The sequence below is a fragment of the Chrysochloris asiatica genome, unplaced genomic scaffold (genome assembly GCF_000296735.1).
Source record: "Chrysochloris asiatica unplaced genomic scaffold, ChrAsi1.0 scaffold00559, whole genome shotgun sequence".
Lineage (NCBI taxonomy): Eukaryota > Metazoa > Chordata > Mammalia > Afrosoricida > Chrysochloridae > Chrysochloris > Chrysochloris asiatica.
Genome location: NW_006409077.1, coordinates 387,547 through 399,769, shown reverse-complemented (window position 1 = coordinate 399,769; position 12,223 = coordinate 387,547). Strand labels below are relative to the sequence as shown.

Here is a 12,223-nt window from a genome sequence, read left to right as displayed (position 1 = left end):
AATCTTGATACAATCCTGATATAATCAAGATACATATAAGATATAATCAAGATACAATCAAGATGTTCTCTCCTAATCCTATCAATCCTGGTATAATTTTATCAATCCTGATATGATCAAGATATATAGAAGATATAATCAAGATACAATCAAGATGTTCTCTCCTAATCCTATCATTCCTGGTACAATCAAGATATATAAACAAGATCAATGAAATATATATTTATATATATTTCAAAGATTTTGTTTCTCTGTAAACATCAGCCTAAGACACTGTTCTTGAAGACAGAAGTGATGTGGCAATAAGCCAAGGAATGCCATCAGCTATCAGAGTCAGGATGAAAGAAGGAAGAACTCTGCTAGAGCCTCCACAGGGTTCGCTGCTCTACAAACATCTTAATTTCATCCTAATGATGCTGCTATTGAATTTCTGCCTGAAAGAACTATCAAAGAATAAGTATCTGTTGTTTTAAGTAGAGATATTTGTATCTAGTGAATCAAATCTGTTCTTCAGATGATCTCTGAATTCAAATGGAATATATTTAAGGTTGTATTTTGGCTCTTGTGGACATGTGTTCATTTTCTTCATCATCAGCCTCAACTTGCATATGAGCAATTGATGGTCTTTCCCACAGTCTGCCCCTGGCCTTGTTTTGGCTGATAATAATGAGCTTCACCACTGTCTCTTTTCATAGATACAGTCAATTTAATTTCTGTGTATTCCATCTGGTGAGGTCCATGTGTATGGCCGTCTTTATGATGTTTTAAAAAGGTGTTTGCAATGAAGAAATCATTGGTCTGGCAAAATTCTATCATATGATCTCCAATATCTTTTCTATCACCAAGGTAATAATTTCTAATTATTTATCAATCCTTTTAGCTTCAAACCTTTGCATTCCAACCCCTAGTAATGATCAATACATCTTGATTGTGTGTTTGATGTATTACAGACTTAAGAAGTTGTAAGAATTCTTCAATTTCTTCATTACTGGCTTTAATGTTTGGTGTGTACATTTGAATAATAATGATAATAAGTGGTCTTCTTTGTAGATGTATGGATAATATCCTATTATAGACAGCGTTGTACTTTTAGACAGATCTTGGTATATTCTTTTTGATGATCAATGTGATCCAATTCCTCTCATGTTATCATTCATTTGCATAGTAAATCATGTCATTGTCAGGTTCAAAATGACTAATAGTAGTCCATTTCAGTTCACCAAAGCCTAGGATATTGGTGCTTATGTGTTCCCTTTATTTTTTGGCAATTTTCAATTTACATACATTCATACCTCATACATTCTATCTTCTGATTACTAATGGATGTTTACAGCTGTTTATCGTCATTTTGAGTTTTGCCCCATCATCATATGAAAGTCTCAAAGACTTTACTCCAACTGCATGATCATGCTTTGATGAGGCAACTCTTTCCTAGTCATATTTTGAGTGACTTCCAACCTGAGGGGTTCATCTTCAGGCACTATGTCTGACAATATTATAGTGCACTTCATCATGCCTCAGTATTCAATATTCAGTACACTTTTCCACTGCCATTCATAAGGTTTTCAGTGACTAAATATTCGGAAGCAATCCATCTCTCCTTCTTCCTAATCTGTCTTCATCTGGAAGCCCCACTAAAACTATGGTGAGTGACCCTGCTAATATTTAAAATACTCATGACATATCTTCACAGCAACATGCAGGCCACTGCAGGACAGAGCTTTAGGGTTAGAGAATTTGTGTTTTTGATAAAGAGGTGTATGATTTACAGAAATGACTTTTCTTTTTTTGTTTTTATTTTATGCTGTTTTCTTTCCAAACCAAAGACATAATTAAACATAAGATCAGAAAAAAAGTCTGCTGAAAATGCCATCAGAAGACAGTGAATAGAGAAATCTGCTGGAAAGGGAGTTCAGTGAAGAAGGAGGAAGAGAGTCAGGCCAGGGTCTATGGAGGAGGTGTTGGACTGGAGAGGACTGGGTTACATCTTGGGAAACTTCCAGATTTAGAAAATAACCACAGAGAAAGAAGGAAGAGAATGAGACTGGAAAGGAGTTAAAATAAGAGAGTTTAGAGTAAAGACATGGGGAAACTGATCCATCAAGGTATTGTTTTTGCTCTTGTTAGGTATCATCAAGTTGGCACTGACTTATAGTGACCCTATGCACAACAGAATGAAACACTGCCTAGTACTGAGCCAACCTCACAATTGTTGCAACACTTGAGCCCATTGATGCTGCCACTTTGCCCCTGGGCAATCTTTACAACAGTTGGTGTATTTGAGTCCATTGTGCAGCCACTGTGTCAATCCATCTTGCTAAGGACCTTCCTGTTTATCACTGTCCCTCTAATTCACTTATCATGATGTGCTTTTCCAGAGATTAGTGTGTCCTGATAACACATGAAAAGGAAATGAAACGAAGTCTTGGTATCCTTGGTTCTCAACAGTTTTCTGACTATATTTTCTCCAAGATAGATTTGTTTGTACTTCTGGCAGTCCATGAACCTTCAATATTCTTCATCAACACCATTTAGTGTTGGTGATAAATCTTAAATTACATCCATTTAGTAACATATCTTCAAAATACATGGTGGTGATGGTGGTCGTGTATCATCAAGTTGGTTCCAACTCATAGCAAACCTGAATAGGGTTTCTGATGTTATAAAGCTTCATAGGAGCAGAAAGCCTCATCTTCCTCTCACAGAGCACCTGGTGGATTTGAGCTACTGACATTTTGGAAAATAGTCCAACATATAAGGGGGGGAAATTACAAATCCACAAAGTGTTTTTGTAAATATAAATACATAAATGTACAATCAAAGTAAGTTATGTTGTTTTCACCCCCACCCTCAATAGTTTGTGAAACAAGCATGAAATGAACATGAAATTTTAAGAACATGGAAAATAATAGAGACTTAAATAGCAAGACCAAAAGTCTTAAGTATGAATGGATTACCACACTAACCTCTCTAGAATACAATTCACATATAGCACCTTGAAATCAAGCAAATATTGTTTGTATATCAAGCCATAAAGCAAATCTAAACAAATGCCAAAGAATTGAAACATACAGAAAATATGTTCTCTGAACAGAATTCAGTTAAGGTAGAGATCAACGGCAACACGTAACTTAAAAATATGTTTAAATTACTAAAATATAAATTTATGTTCCATTTCTGCTGTCTGCTTACAACTTGAAACTTGCACAGCCAAATAAGTTGCAACCAGACAAAACATCCCACAGATATACTCTTTAGATGAAATTCAACAAACAACTGCTGAAAGATCATGAATAACACCAGAAAGATTCTGGAAGAGAGCCAACAGTTGGAAAAAGGGAAGTTTAAGAAAAGAATCATGAAGTGATAAAAGAGTAGCTGTAAGATGTATTGCATTAGGCAAATCTACTGCACAAGACCTTTTTAAAGTGTTGAAGGGCAAAGATATCAGCTTGAGGACTAAGTTGCGCCTGACCCAAGCCATGGTATTTTCAATAACCTCATATGCATGCGAAAGCTGAACAGTGAATAAAGGAAGACCATAGGAGAATTGATGCTTTTGAGTTATGGTGTTAGAGGAGAATATTGAAAGTGCCATGGGCTGCCAAAAGAATCAACAGATCTGTGTTGGAAGAAGTGCAGCCAGAGTGCACCTTGGAGGCCAGGATGGCTAAACTTTATCTCTCATACTTTGGACATATTGTCAGGAGGGACCAGTTGCTGCAGAAAGATATCATGTTTGGTAAGGTGGAGGGTCAGAGAAAAAGTGGAAGACCCCCAATGAGATGCATGGCCAAGTGGCAGCATCGATGGACTCAAGCGTGGCAACAGTAGTGAGGTTGGCCCAGGATCGGGCAGTGTTTCGTTCTGCTGTGCTTGAGGTCGTTTTAGGTTGGTACCAACTTGATGGCACCTAGCAAAAACAACAACAACAAGATATAGAAAAGTTGGCATGGCACCTTGGTGTGAAGGAGTCTGAGGAGCTCTGAACAAAAGCTGACATTCAACATTACTGGAAAAGGTATAGTTGCAGAATTGATGGTGAGGGTTCACTGGCTTGCAAAGGTCAGAGTGGGTCCACTGTCACTGATCAAGAAAAAGCCATCCTCCAGGAAACAGATAGGCACAGGAGAATCGCAGCCACCGGCTAGTCATGAGGGCAGGCTGTGTAAGGAGGGACACAGGTGCAGGGGACAAGGCCTGGATTGGATACCATTCCTGTCAAGTGTCCTATAGGGAGCTGTTCACTACTTCAGATTAAGGATGCAAAGTGCTCAAGGAAAGGTGTGTTCTGGGTGCACGGCTGGGACAGGGAACCATGAAATGTTCTCATACCTACACTGCTGACTGACCAAGCAGCCAGGTAAGGTCACCTCTGGCTATGTCTTATCATTATCATTAAATGAGATACTTAAAGGATATCACAATGCTAAGCATTTTCATTTTTATCCACATATATAAAAGTAAAGAAAATTGGACTAAGGACTGTAAAAAAGGCCTACATGACTTGAGATTAATGGTGAAGGCTGACCCTTGACCTTCATTTTATTGTAAATGAAAAGGCAACTTGTTGCAGAATATTTAAGAGATAAGCAGGGAAATGAAGTGGAGGTAGCCAATGAATGAATGGACAAGCTAGAGGCCTGGTGAAATTTGAAGTTTCTATATATGGAAGCACGGTGCTTTCATACAATATGCATTGGTCTGTGAACCTTTACAAGGTCCACAGTTTGAGTCCAACAGCTATCCATGGGAGAAAGATGATACTTTCTGCTCCTACGAAGATTTAAAGCCTCAGAAACCCAATATAGATCGTATGAGTCAGAATTGACTCCACAAAACTTAACTCCATGGCACTTAATAAGCACTGGACCACAAGCTTTGCTTGAACCACAAGGTTAGTGGTTGAAACCCACCAGCCTCTCTTCAGAAACCCTATATATTATATAAGCATTTATATTATATTAAATGTATGTGTTACAAATTTGCCATTTCAACACTCTTCACATGATAAATCTAGTGGCATTAATCATATTCATGTTGTTCAACCATCCCCACTGTCCATTTCTAAATTTTCTCATCAGCTTTGACAAAAACACATAAAATAGCTTCACTTTTCCATCTCTCTCCAACCCCTGATAATCACTAATAAAATTTGGTTTCTATACACTTGGAAATTTTAAATATCTTGGTAAGTAGAATCATGCAATATTTGGCCTTGTAACACCAGGACTGTAGTCCAGCATAAATTGTTCATGCCAACACAGGGATCTGAAACCAAACATAGGAGAGCTACAATGATATCCAAAATTTACAGATTTTAATGCAAAACACATTGCTAGTTAAAACTTTTTACATCATCATGGCAAAACAACCAATTCACCACAACTATTTTACTCACCATTTTGTTTTCAGCGTTCATTCAGGATATATAACAAGTATCATTTTAAATATCATAATAGTTGCTGAAATATTGCTCCCAGAGATATCAGGTGCCAGTATCTGAAACCTGTAAATGTTTTGGCAAAGTCTTTGTTTATGTGATTAATTTAAGAATAATTACTCAGGGAGAGCATCTTAAGTTAGGCATCCAGATGTGGCATTGTAGAATAAGAACTGAACTGCTAGCTAAAAGTTCGGCAGTTCAGACCTACCAACCGCTCCTTGGAAACCCTATACAGGATTTCACAGCACTTAACAACAACAATGTCATCACACGTAACCTTATAACACTGAGATTTAATGGCACACAGAAAAGAAGGTGATCTGAGATGAAACACAGAGAGATTTGAAGATGTTGGGCTTGAAGATTGACGTAAAAGTGTGCCACAAATCAAGAAATACCAACAGGAACCAGAACCTCACGGAAGCAAGACAGATTCTGTCCTAGACACTCTGGAGAGCTCGTTACTCTTGAAATTCCTTGATTGATCCTGGTGATATTAATCTCATGGTTCACCATTTAGGGAATGAACTCTGCAGCTATCACGCATATTGGTATAAACCTTCTGACTTCCAGAACTATAACAGAGTCCATTTTTATTGGCTTAGGTACCACATTTATGCCAATTCATTATAGCAATACAAGGAAACTAATACAGTGATTAAAAACAAACAGAGAAGTGCCCTTTGTGAAGAAAAGGTAAAAAAAAAAAATCATAATAATGGTAATACCCAAGATTACATGTACACCAACAACTTTCCAACAACTCTACAAAATAGCTAGTATCATTATATTCATTTCATATACAAGGAAATCATGTCACTCAGTATTTGAGTAACTTACTCAGGGTCACATGGTAAAGAAGAGACAAAGCTGTATTTAAAAACAATGCCTGTGGATTCAAGATGATGGGAAATCTGTTCACATTTGCAGATCATAAGGAGACCTGGTGTGGTGCTGTACGATAATCATCAGACTGCTAACCACAAGTTGACAGTTCAAAGCTATAGGCTGCTCTTTGAAACCCTATCTATATAAGATCTCTAAGACTTGACACTGAATTAACTTAACAACCACAAGGATGAGAGAATTGGAGCATGGCCTTTATAAGAGGAGTACAGTTGAGAGAAATGACCTTCCTCTGATCAATTTCACTTTGTTTTAACATCAGAAGATAACACAGAAGAAACCAAAGGGAAATAGTGTCCAGAAGAATGGGACAGAGGAAAACAGACTACAGACTATGTTGGTGGCTTTGATTCTGAATGAGGCAGAGCTACAACTTGGAATGCTTCCATATCTGGAGATTAACAGCATGGAAAAAGTAAGGAAAGAAATGGGAATAACTTAAAAGAAGAAAGTTTAGAGTCAAGGAAACAAAGGAAGTGGTAGCTGATCCATCAAGTTATCAATCTCACTGGATCCTCTGTAGCAGTGAGCAGACCCTAGAGACCTTGGTTACATCCCTCAAGTGTACCTTTCTGCATGGGCACACTGTCAGAGTTCTGACATTGTAGGAAAAGGGTCTCTGGGATGTTTTGGCGAACAGTTAAAGAATCCCCAAAGAAGATTACATCTAGTCCTGGAAATCTATTAATATGTCTTCTTATGTGAAAAAAAAAAAGGGACTTTGAACATGTAATTAATAGAAGAACTCTTGAGATAAGGATATTACCCAAAATTAGCTAGCTGGGCCCAGTCTAGTCACATTAATCCTTAGAAGCAGAGAACTCTTCTAGTCTGTGCTCTTGGGGAGATGTGACAACTGAAGATGGTCAGAAAGATGCAATTTTGCAGCCTTTGAAAATGGAGGAAGAGAGTCACAAGACAAGGGATGCAGGAGGTATGTAGGAGATGGAAAAGACAAGGAAATGGTTTCTAGTCTAGATCCTTCAAAAGGAATGCAGCCTTGCTGACACCTTGATTTTAGCCCAGTCAGTTCATTTTGGACTGCTGCCCTCCAGAACTGTAAAATAGAAATTTGTGTTCTTTTGAGCCACTAGATTTTTATAAATTATTACAGCAGCAATATATAACTAATAAATAGTATTGTAATGCATTTTCCTACAGGGACCTTCCACAGCAAGGTATCAAAGAAACACTGAGTCCCTTAAACATCTCCTGAGTCCTACAAACCATCCCACATATAAATCAGAAGAGCACTAGATGGAGGGAGAGTGCAAGCTCCTGTCCTGTGGGGAGGAAGCAGCTGCTGCTATAGAGCCTTCCTGCCCCAGCCTGGGGAGGAGGTTTATGTTAAGGGCTGAAGCAGTGTGGGTGGAGTGCTACGAGCCTGCTGACAGTAATATTGGGCCACATCTTCAGCCTGGACCCTGCTGATAGTGAGAGTGAAATCTGTCCCAGACCCACTGCCACTGAACCGGTCAGGGACCCCAGATACCCGGTTGGATCCCCCATAGATTAGAAGCTTTGGAGCTTGTCCTGCTTTCTGCTGATACCAGGCTAAGAGCTGATAGCTACCAATGGTAAGACTCTGGCTGGACTTGCAGTTGATGGTGACTGTTTCTCCTAGAGACACAGCCCAGGAGGGTGGAGACTGGGTCATTATGATGTCCCCACAGGCACCTGCAATCAGAGGGCACAATTACCATGTATATATACACTTTGTCAACACATTTAAAAGCAAATCATTCACATGAAATGCAGAACTGTTATGAGTGATCAATTGATTCTGAAATAATTGTTATTTCACTCCACATGTAAAATAATTTTTTCCTAATCTACAAAGATAGTAGTCTAATGCTTTTCGTTCCCTCACCTGATGCCCAGAGCAGCAACACCATGAGGAGCTGGGGCTGTGCCATCATCGTGGTGCAGGTGCCCTGACTGATGCAGCTCAGTTCTCACTGACGGGAGGAAAGGTCATATTTGTAAAGCTCTGAGCAGCCACTGAGACCAAGAGGATCTATGCAAAACAGACAGGATTATACAAGCAAATTGCATGACAGTGAGTTGTAGAGACAAAAATAGTATCACAAAATAGTGACTATTTGACTAAGAAAGATGTGGAACTCAACTTAGAAAATAAAATTCCCAGTAAGTGTCCTGAAATTGATTGAAATATAACACTTTAAAAACAACAGCATTCTCTTACACAGCCTACAATCAAAATACTATTCTCAACAAGAGACTCTAATTTACATTGAAAAAGGTTATATATGTATATTTCATTATATGTATATAAGGACATATATAAGGGTGCATCAAAGATTCAAAATGGAATTAAAAGAAGATAGACAGACATTTTCTACAAACTTTTCATGCCCTTTTCATATATTTATGTATTAAAATGTATTTCAACTTATAAACATTCAAGACATGAAAAGACAGATAGTAGGAATTTGGGGTTTCCTGTGACGTGGAAACATTTTAATAATGAAGGTCACTTTACTGAAAGTCACTCTTGTTTCTATTGCTGTGTACCATCATGTTGGTTCCAACTCCTAGAACCCTGTGTACAACAGAACAAAACATTGCCTGAGCCTACAGCATCCTCACAACTGTGGCCATATTTGACCCATTGCAACAGCCACTGCGTGGATCCTTCCTTTGAGATTCTTTGTCTTATTCACAGACCCTCTACTTTACCAACTATGATGTTTTTTCCAGGGGCTGCTACTTCCTGACAACATATTCAAAGTATATGTCCTCCCATCAAGGAGCATTCTGGCTATACTTATTCCAAAAGAAATTTCTTGATTCTTCTGGAAGTCCATGGTATAGTCCATATTCTTTGACAACACCATAATTCAAAGGCATCAGTTACTCTGTCTTCCTTAGTCATTGTCCAGGTTTTGTATGCATAAGAAATTACTGACAATACTATGGTTTGGGAGAGGCACACCATAGGCCTCAAAGTGACATCTTTGCTTTTAACACTGCACGGTTCTTTTGCAGTAGATTTGCTCAATGCAATATGTGGTTTGATTTCTTTACAATTGCTTCATAAGTGTTGATTGTAGATCCAAGTAAAACTAGGATTGTGCAAATAATTAATGAACTTAGGATCCAGAGATGTGCAAAGACAAGCAAAGCAGAAGTGGGAGCCCAGAGACCATCTGGGTGAGAAGTTGAGGGAAATCATCCTGTATTAACCTATGACCCCTGGAATCTCCACCACAAAGATAAGAACAAACCAGACCTTAACTGAACTTTCCTCCCTCCCTCAATGCCTGGGAACTGTGAGGTGATCAGCCCACATTTGTTGTAGAGCTAGAGAGGGAAAAGAAAACATGATAGTACTCATTTAAAATTTCTTCTGAACCCCGTGATATTGGAAAATAGTGATGGTTAAAGAAATCTCCCAACATTTCATGTTCAGAAAACCTTTCTGCCTCAAATAATCACTCTTTCCATATGACTTAGATAAGACTTAGAGATGTCCAATATGTACTTACGACAAGGCCAGACACAAACCCTCTGATTTCCTTTCTTCTCCTCATTAATGAGTAACTAAGTTGCTTATCCCCAATTATCAATCAGAATAAAGTTCTAGTTAACCAAATTGACCAAGTTTCTCTCCTTCACAAAGATCCTGAATTTGTCCACTCTCAGCACCTCTTTCTAAGGACCACTTCCAGAGATTTGATGAGTGTGTGCTCTTCAATATCAATTACACCTGAACAGAAAGAAAATACCAGTCCTCCCAACAGGTCCAATAAACAGCATCATTGTACATTGTGAAAACGTTTACATTTTCAAGATTTTTTTCTACCTAAATCAATAATCAATGCCCATACAAGGAATAGCCTAGAAGTAACATGGCATTGCATTGAAGACATCTTCAGCAAAAGACTCCTTTAAAGTTCCAAAAAGCAAAGATGTTGCTTTATGTTTAGGGTGAGCCTGACCAAAGCCAAGGTCTTTTCAATAGCCTAAAACGCATGATGATGAAAATGATGATGGAAGAGAAATTGATGTATTTGAATTGTGATGTGGGCTAAGAATACTGAATGTACTAGGACTTCCGGGATAATAAATCAGTCTGTGAGGATATATATCAGAATGCCTTTTACAAACCAGGATACAAAAACTTCATCTTGTTTGTTTTGTACACATCCTAAGGGAGATCATTCACTGGGAAGGCATATTTACATTTCATAACTTTGAAGGGTCAGCAAGGGAAAATGAGAGAAACCCTCTCTAATTTAGGGTTTTGTATAAACTTAGCTAGACCAGGATTTCCAGAGGTTTAACAGCTGAGATGTGCTTATTCCCACAGTAATGAAACATAATACAGGCATAGTTAACTGTGATGATTGGCTATGAGCAGCCAATCAATTAAAGGGATAGTTCCTTTGGGGAGTCACCTGCTCCCAATGTAAAGGACACAGAGGAGGGACTGTTTTTCTATATATATATATCCACTGGGGACCTGGGACTCTGCAATTGTAAGCAATATCCTAGACAATAAACTTAGACACACACACAAATATGTATATATATAGTTGTTGTTGTTAGGTGCCATTGAGTCAGCACTGACTCATAGTGACTGTATGCATAACAGAACAAAACACTGCCCCATCCTGGGCCAACCTCATAATTGTTGCCACACTTAAACTCATTTATGCTGCCACTTTGCCAATCCATCTCACTGGGGGTCTTCCTCTTTTTCTCCGACCCTCCACCTTACCAAATGTGATATCCTTCGCTAGTGACTGGTCCCTCCTGACAATATGTCCACAGTATGAGAGAGAGAGTTTGGCCATCCTGACTTCCAAGGAGCATTCTGGCTGCACTTCGTCCACCACAGAACTGTTTGTTCTTTTGGCAGCCCATGGGACTTTCAATATTCTTCTCCAACACCATAACTCAAATGCATCTATTGTTCTATGATCTTCTTTATTCAGTGTCCAACTTTCACATGTATATGAGGCTGTTGAAAATACCATGGCTTGGGTCAGGAGTCCTCAAGCTGACATCTTAGCTCTTCAACACTTTTAAAAGGTCTGGTGCAGCAGACTTGCCTAATGCAATATGTGGTTTGATTTCTTGACTACTGCTTCCTTCTGCGAGTGTTGATAGTTGATACAAGAATGAAGTCCTTGACCACTTCAATCTTTTCTCCATTAATAAGAATGTTGTTGATTGTTCCAACAGTGAGGATTTTTGTTTTCTTTACATTGAGATACAATCTGTACTGAAGACTGTGATCTTTGATATATTTATATATATATATTCCACTGATTTTGCTTCTCTAGAAAAACTGTCTAAGACATCCTCCATGAGATGCTGCAACAGTGGACTCAAACATACCAAACATTTTGAGGCTAGCAGAGGACTAAGCAATGCTCCCCCTGCTGTTCATCTAGTTGCCGTGAGTCATAGCTTTTTCAATTATAACTAACAATACCTCAGAATAAAGGCTGACCTCAGCCTAAAACTGTCCATTGATGACACCTGCTCATTTCACTTCTTCACAGCTGGCTTTTCGTTATATCTTTCACTTTCACTAATAAAGAAAACATCTTTTCCATAACTTTTACATGCTTGCAGATCGTATGATCAGTGTGTTTTCTCTGCGACAGTAGTCCACCAAGAGTCCACCAATGCTATAATAACTTTTTTCTTGATTCATTCTTCTCTTTCAGGGAAAAAAATTCTCCCATGTCAAGCATACACATGTTTCTTATACCCTAAACCAAAAATTTCAATATGTACTTATTGTACATATAATATCACAGCTTAATTTACACATAAATCTTTATGGGAGCAGAAACCCTCATCTTTCTCCTGTGGAATAGCTGGTAGTTTGGAATT

At 38.4% G+C, this 12,223-nt stretch overlaps 1 gene segment (V, D, J or C); it reads right to left on the bottom strand.

Annotated features, from left to right (window-relative positions):
• Positions 1-7,694: 7,694 nt before the first annotated feature.
• Positions 7,695-8,271, bottom strand: LOC102836449. The segment is given in 2 exon segments: positions 7,695-8,029; positions 8,223-8,271. Coding segments are annotated over 2 exon segments (384 nt in total).
• Positions 8,272-12,223: the final 3,952 nt, after the last annotated feature.